The 8,346-nt window shown below is 29.7% G+C and overlaps 1 protein-coding gene across 1 annotated transcript; it reads left to right on the forward strand.

Annotated features, from left to right (window-relative positions):
- The first annotated feature begins 5,255 nt into the window (after positions 1-5,255).
- Positions 5,256-7,987, forward strand: LOC146953737 (protein TRANSPARENT TESTA 16-like). The gene is made up of 7 exons (XM_085711607.1): positions 5,256-5,492; positions 6,208-6,292; positions 6,470-6,637; positions 7,066-7,107; positions 7,228-7,269; positions 7,462-7,652; positions 7,744-7,987. The coding sequence occupies exons 1-6, from the start codon at positions 5,305-5,307 to the stop codon at positions 7,633-7,635; spliced, it is 699 nt and encodes a 232-aa protein (XP_085567733.1). The 5' UTR covers positions 5,256-5,304; the 3' UTR covers positions 7,636-7,652; positions 7,744-7,987.
- Positions 7,988-8,346: the final 359 nt, after the last annotated feature.

An 8,346-nucleotide genomic window follows, 5' to 3' on the forward strand; every position in this document is an offset into this window, starting at 1 on the left:
TCACAAATTTTGCTAAGACTTAGCATGTAAAAAACTTAGGTGTTTCTTGTACTTTTATTCCATGCAATTTTAATTCCTTGCAAGACCATAGAATGTAAACTAGGGCAAATGATGTAAAGGACAATGGACTCTAATGATGTACACCGACACATGCACACACATCACATGGATACTTCAGATGTATGCTTAGGGAATGTATGCTTTAGATGTATGCTTAGGAATCACAATACTTAGAAAATTCTCTTTTCCAAAAAATATGAACAATATCACTCAAATCACTTTCCAAATAAACCTTGGGATCAAAATCCCATTGTATTTTCCCTTTATTTTCTTAAACAATAACTTTAATGAATTCTAATAATACTTAGACTTTCTTTTGCAAAATGACTAATTCAACCTCATATTTTCACAATCTTATGCCCTTGAGGCCTCTCTCTCTCATTCTTTAAAATTCCATTTTTCAAAATTAAAATCAACCAACAAAAACAAAAACATTTTTGTGGAAGAGAACTACATGGAGTTTGATCCCTTAAAAGGGTATGTAGGCAAGAGGCCAAAACCTCTCCAAGTCCAATAAAACAAAAATTCAAACATCTTCTTCTCCCTCCAATTCTTGACTTAGTAAACTCTTAGGTGCAAATATCATTTTTCAAATAGCATTTAAAAAAATAAAGCGCGCGCGTAGAAAGTAAAGACGGTTCCTATAGGATACTATAGTCGTTATGGGTGCCTAACACCTTCCCGTAGCGAAAACAACTCCCGGACCTCGATTCTCAAGGGTTTTGCTTATTTTTTCCCTTCCCAAGAAAAAATGAGATATCAAAGGTTAAAAAAGTTCAAACTTAATCAATGTTTGACACCTGAAAACCAAGATAAGACAAGGAGTTTCTACTGTTCTACATGGGAATCTTCTATCTCGCTCTATTCATTTTTGAGGTCTCGTTGGTTTTTCCATGATTTCTCTGATGACTTTTGACATTATCTAGATATCGGTTCTCTTTATCATCTGGAAGGATCGTAACATAAGGGTTTTCACAATCAGACGGAACAACGTGTCGCTAGCAGAAAAGGTTAAGCTCCAAACTTACTGGTGGTTGAAAGTGCACTTCATCCAGATCTTTATGATTAAAAAAAATCCAGAATTTTATAAATCAAAATGAGTATATAGTAATACACACAATTCTTCATGTATCTGTCACGGATATATGCATAACTACTACTCAACCGGTGAATTTCACATGGTCTAATATTTTCCCCTCAAAATAGAAATGCAAATGATAAAAATTGTAGACATCTTGAAGAATATGTGTACCAACCTAGCTATTTCTACTATGATTTACGATATGGTGTATACTAGATCGAAGTATATTCGATCAATGTGAAGTGTACAAGAGGTTTTCTAATACGATAGAGGTATTCTAGTTAATGACAGAGGTAGTTCTCCAGTGAAGTTACAGTGATATTGCAAAGAGTTTCAAAAGAGAACTTGATGGAAGTCTATGATAGTGGTGAGAATGTGTAACTTGTAACAGACAATTGATCATTCGTTTTATTCTTCGTAATATTTTATTCATTTGAGAAAAACTGATTTTATTTTTAACCATATAGAAAAATTTAAAACTTTTAAAATTTCACCATTGAAGCAACCTTGGAGAGGTCACGTTCACACGGATATGGGATGTGTACGTGCAAGATTGCGCATGAAAGTGTTTAAATATTCTCATGTTGATATCCAAAAATATGTACTATTAATTAAATCTAACAGAGTATTATATATATGAGTACAAAATTTGTAAGAAACTTATGTTGATAAATAAAATAAAAAAACCAATCATATTATACAATTATTACCTATCATTCAATATATTTATACATTTCCATGCCAATGTTTAAAAGACTAAAAGTTGTTTTTATTTTTTCATGAACTAAATTATGTCCCACAGTTTTTTCAGAGACTAAAATGAATTTTTTACTCTAACAACTAATCATGTCAAATTGGGAAGAAAATAGAGAAGTTGGTGACAAACAATCAAAATGACAATAGTAACATTCTTTCAATAATAGTTAATTTTTTTGTTTGGTTACATCAAAAATAGTTAATTAATTATAATAGTGTATGAGTGGTATTTTTATCTTAGTTTCATCAAATTACATTATCTTTTTTAAATTTTATTATTCATAGTATGTAATCTAAATGCATAAAAATAATTTTTTTTATTTTCTATTTTTATTAATAAAACAGTATTTCTAATTTATAAAAATTTGTTATGGAATATATTTTATTTTTTATTCTTTTTCATAGTAATGAATTAATTTTTTTATTTATATTTATCATATCTAATTTTTTTTAACAATATTTAGGTCATTTTATAAATACACATGTTTTTCCTATCATGATTATCTTTAATTTTCTCTCCTACCAAACCACTAAATTATCATCTTATTTTCACTTTTCTTTTCTTTATCTTTGCTTCATCAACCAAATAAAGTGTAAAGAAAATATGTACTAAGCTGCCTTATTTATTTTTCTTAGAAACTAAGGGGGGGTGTATTGGATTAGGATTTTAAAAGACTATTTTAATAAAAAAAGTCTTTAAGATTTTAAAAGACTGTGTGAGATTGTATTGATTCTGTGAGATTTTAAAATACTTTTTATGTAAAAGACTTTATACACTCAAGATTTTAATGGATTTATCACATTGACTTTTGAGGATTTCAAAGGATTTTATGGGATTTTAAAATTTTAAAGGATTCAATGAATTTTAGGGGAAAAAAGAACAAACTTACAAGTGTGAATGATAAAAATAATGAACAAATAAATTCTAGCGTTTGAATAAAGAAAAATAAAACCAATAAAAAATTCTTTTACTATTGATTTTAAAATTTTAAGGATTTTATGGATTTTATAAGATTTTAAGGGACTAAAAAACACTCTTAACACATTATTCTCCATACACATTTTTTATTTGTTAAAAATGTTATTCCCACAAAATTCAATTGTACATATTTAAAATTATGACAGCCCTTACAAATCTTTCAAAAAAAAAATATTGTGTCAGCCCTCATTTTGTGTTTGAAATTAGAGAAGTCGTTTGAGTTTTTCTAAGAGAGGTGAGAGAGAGAGAGAGAGAGAGAATGGAGAGATAGAGAGACGAAGAGAGAAAGGAGAGAGGGGGGAGGGGAGAGAGAGAAGGGAGAAGAAAGAGATAGTAACTTTTAAATGAAAAACAATCCCAAGAAATCTCATCTTTTCATGAAAGACTTTTTCTTGTTAAAATTACACTACAAAATCCCACAAAATCCATCAAAATCCAATTTATTAAACAATCCTTCGAAATTTGAATGATTTTGAATACCATGAGACTTTTTTTAAGTGATGAAAAGTCTTGATTGAATACCTCAAGACTTTTTTAAAATGACAAAGAGTCTTGATTGAATACCACGAGACTTTTTTTAAGTTGCAAAAAGTCTTGATTGAATACCACAAGACATTTTCATAATTAAAAAGTCTTTTAAAATCCCATAGAATCCTAATCCAATACATCCCCCTAAAAGTGATTTTTATTTTTCTCATCGACTAAATTGAATATTATGATTTTTCTCAGAGACTCTTTTAATTTACCCTAACTGTTATCTTTTTCTCTAATGCCTCTATTGGCTTTGATCTCCTTTATTCCATCCAAAAATGTTGCTCCTACGGCTAGCCCTTGACACATATGACCATTGTTGCTTCATGATCTTAATGTTTTATCAATCATTAATGGTTTTGATGGAGGAAAACAATATTTTATATTGGGTTGTTAAAAGAGTGATGTGTACAAAGGAACCAAGAACTCCAACCGAGAAGACACAGGGCGGGATATTATGGATATCCATTTAGGAAAGTAGTTGTATGGCCTTTGGACTTGGTCAAATCCATGTTGCAGTCTCTTGGACTCGAACTAAACATGAGTAACCCTAGTTGGACCTAATAATAGCCTCCAAGACCGTTGGGGGCTTGGTGGCTATGCTCATTCGTCACCCGATTCAACATTAGTTGTCAGACGAATCAACATCAATTGTTTACCGGTTTTAGCATCAACTGATTCCAATGTCAGCTAATTAAGATGCAAATGATAGTCAAATCATTCCACTTCAGCCTAATGGAAAATATATGACTCGACTACTTTTTTTTTATTTTATAAACAGCTGATAAATTATGGTCTTGGTTTTCTACAGCTATAAATACAAATTTACACTTTGCCTCTTTGAAGGATATCTGGAAATCGTGTGGTAGAGATTGGACATGACCGCATTGTGGGATAGCAATTAAAGTTGCTCTCATTAACATCTGCAACACTATCTGATACTCTAGGAACCAAGAAAGGTTTCAACAGAAACACTCATTATTATACCTAGTGTATCCTTGTCTAGAAACAAAACAAAAATGTCAACAACTTCATCTGTAAGACACTTCACCGTCCTAAAATATTTCAATGTGAAAAAAAAAAGTAGTATTTGAAAATGGTTGTAACATATTTTGAAAAGCAAATGGTTGAAACTAACAATATATGGCACATATATATATGACCAAAATCTGCATATAGAAATAAGCCATACATATTGCATATATGTACTTTGAAACGATGTTCTTGAACACTTATTTTCAAAATATATGATGATTGGTCTTCTGTTAGCACATGGCAATGAATGTTGTATGCAGGGATTCTTATTCACTGTGGTTTCAAAACAAATCTCCAAAATTCCATTTATAGCAATTTTAATATTTTTACCTTTTTCTTATTTTAGCAAATTCAGATATTTCCCTTCATGATACAAACCAAACAGCAAGTGTCATAGCTTTTGCAAGTTTGCAACAACTCTTTATGTTCATGACCCCACATTTATCTTCCTCGTACCTGCATCGACAATATTGATTGTATCATCAACTCAAAATAACACTTATAACCTTTATCTCTCTCTCAAATAAAAAAAAGTTGTAGTGGTAGTTTTGTCATTTCCTTCTGGCCTTCATAAAGTTGATATATATTCCTATTATCTCATGACATTTTCATCAAACTTTCTTCCAAATAGAGAGGTAACAAACATTTCTTCTCTCTCTTTATTATTCCTTTCTTCTTATACATATGAACATAATTAATATTCTTGAAATTATAATTTGCGGTTAATTAGAAAAAAAATGTGGTGTTTTGTTTAATTTTGTGTACTCTTGTTAATATGTTTCTGTTTGATTCTTTATGTTGTAAGTGAAATAGATCAAGAGAAAAAAGGTCTAGCTAGCTGTAGGGTTTTGTTCAAGAGATCATGGGGCGTGGAAAAATTGAGATTAAGAAGATTCAAAATAAAACTACAAGGCAAGTAACATTTTCCAAGAGAAGAACTGGATTATTGAAGAAGACTCATGAGCTTTCTGTGTTATGTGAAGCTCAAATTGGTCTCATCATTTTCTCTAGCACTGGAAAACTCTCCCAGTATTGCTCTGATACCACTAGGTATGTATATTTATCCTTCATTTTGTTTTATATTCTGGAGTTATTTTTTTGAATTTTGATTAATTACTTTTCTTTCTTCAGAATTAATGTACAGAGTGTTTAATTTTTGGGGTTGGAAAAGATAATTGAATTTAGATGCACCATAAAGCCATAAATGATTTATTCTGGTGCTTTCTTCTAAGTTAATATGTTATATAATTTCTCTTTTTTGTAATGACAAGGACATAAAGTGAAGTTATTGGTCTCTTTCATTCGATCAAACAAAGGTTGACCAACTTGAGTGTGTTAAGACATGGGCAGTTAGTTTATTTTTCAGATGATGATTTCATGTTATAATTGGTTTTTTCAGACATCATGTGCTTCTCTGCTGGAAATTATGTAGATAGATAATGAATATGAAATTATAGAATCAAATTACAGTTGTCTCTTGCTGCATCAATTATCTGTCCTACTTTTCATTTACATTTTTTTATGAAATTTACATTACAAAGTAACAAGATCAAAATGAGAGTTTGTGGAAACATTTGTAAATGTTTGTGTATGTTATTTAACTTTGGTGTTTATAGAATTTCTTCAACCAAAGTGTTAAACTGTTTCTGTGAATTTAATTTAATTTATTTTCTGATAGTGGAATAAAATTAAAGTATGAATGTATGATATTATTTTCTGTCATGGATTTTATTCATGTAATAATAATGAAATGAAATTTTTTCAGGATGGACCAAATCATTGAGAGGTATGAGAGAAGTACAGGTAAACGCATTATGGCTGAACATGATGATCATCAGATTCATCCCAGGGTATGAGCCTCACTCATATGCTAAATTTTTTTTTTTTTATTATGAAAAAATAATTAAGTCTTGCTTGTGTGAGAGAGCTTAGTTAATTATTTTATTTTATAACAAGATACACATATATAAATAAATTAGTAGCTAATGTAATTAATTTTGTTGGTAAATTAAAATATTTGTTTATAGGAAATAGAAATGTTCCATGACATGGCAATGCTGAGGCAGGAAAGTCTTCGTCTTGAATTGGGAATTCAACGCTATCTTGGAGATGATATGAAGTGTTTACACTTTGATGATTTGACTAAAATTGAACATGAATTAGAGATCTCTCTTGCAAAAGTTCGAAACCGTCAGGTTAATCTTTTTTTTGGTTACACTGTCAGGTTAACCTGACGGTTTTGATTAACCGTCAGGTTAATCAAAATTAATTTATCTCTCAATGAAATTTCCTTTTATTAAACTTTCATTTTCTGAATCATTTTCATAGTTTTTGTCGTATAGGAATGAAAATGAAATTAACTTGATCACAATGTATAATGAAAACAATATACTATCAATGAAACATAGGGTTTGTGTGTATTAATCTTCAAGGTTGTTTTTGCAAAGGTGTAACCTTTTATATGGAGTCTTTATTACTCACTTAATTTTCTTTGTAATTAGATTAGAGTACTTCTTGTTAATTTTAATCAATAATATCTCTTTTTCTGACCTTGTAATTTACCAAGTAAAATTTTCATGATTATCCTTCAACACAAATTATTGACACATTATTTTCAATGCAGAATGAGCTCATGCAGCAGCAAATGGAGAATCTGAGAAGGAAGGTGACAAATATAACTAACTCTCTCTTTTAATTAACATGTACTCACATATAGTTCCCAACTTTATCATTGATCATTTATAGACACATCATCCATAAATGTGTATATGTTGTTGTGATTCAGGAAAGAATCTTGCAAGATGAAAATATCAATTTATCCAACTGGGTAAGAATATTTACTCCTACTAATGTTATTACCACCTTTTGAATTTGAATCTGGATTTGTATATACACATACATTAACTATGTATTTTTTAAACTATTTAATTTTTTAATGACATATTAACCTAATTAATGTGACCAATCAATTAACTTGATGGAATATTAATTAATTTGGGCATTTAATTTAATTGATCAGGAGCACAAGGCACTGATGGAAAACAAAGCTGTGATGGATCAGTTTTCATTTTTTGAGGATCAACCTCTTAGTAGGATCCTTCAACTTGCTGCACCTGTTAATCCCTATCTTCAGCTTGGTCAGCCAGTTTTTCAAGATTATAATCTCAAGACTAGGGACCTCGATCAGCCCTAAAGATTAAGTTGTTAATGGTATATATTATTAAACATCATTGATTAATTTCTTATATTAATATTATATTATGTTTAATTAATGACATGTTTGTGGAATTGTGACTTGCAGAGTAACTTGGAATTGTGGAATATCGATCATGCCCTACCATATATCCTGCAGCTTGATTCTGGACATTTTATAATAATTTTACTTTTCCTGTTAAGTTTCATGGAGATGTACTCCATATAACAAATACTTATTATGTTTGTTTATGTTTATGACTTAAAGTGGGAGTATTAATTAGGTATATGTAATAGATACCTATATATTCACGGGTAATTTTAATTGATTTGCGTGTATATATACTATACTATATATTTTATTCATATCATAGTATATAAGAAGGGCTACTATACATCTTTATAACAAATACTTATTATGTTTGTTTATGTTTATGACTTAAAGTGGGAGTATTAATTAGGTATATGTAATAGATACCTATATATTCACGGGTAATTTTAATTGATTTGCGTGTATATATACTATACTATATATTTTATTCATATCATAGTATATAAGAAGGGCTACTATATACATCTTTAGTAATCTATATATTGTCACCATTAGTTATTGTCGTTATAGCCACAAGCCTCTATATATAGAGATTTACTTTTCTCACCCTATTGCCTTCTCGCGCGTCCTGTTTTTTGACCAAAATACCCTTTATCCGGA

This window comes from Medicago sativa, chromosome 1 (assembly GCF_051527215.1).
Source record: "Medicago sativa cultivar Bolivia chromosome 1, Bolivia_mono, whole genome shotgun sequence".
Classification (NCBI taxonomy): Eukaryota; Viridiplantae; Streptophyta; class Magnoliopsida; order Fabales; family Fabaceae; genus Medicago; species Medicago sativa.

Bases quoted from the DNA above. Each gene is read 5' to 3' on its own strand.
- LOC146953737 (XM_085711607.1), top strand. From the start codon at position 5,305: ATGGGGCGTGGAAAAATTGAGATTAAGAAGATTCAAAATAAAACTACA. The intron at 5,493-6,207 runs GTATGTATATTT...AAATTTTTTCAG, and splicing joins TATTGCTCTGATACCACTAG to GATGGACCAAATCATTGAGA. The intron at 7,270-7,461 runs GTAAGAATATTT...TTAATTGATCAG, and splicing joins ATATCAATTTATCCAACTGG to GAGCACAAGGCACTGATGGA.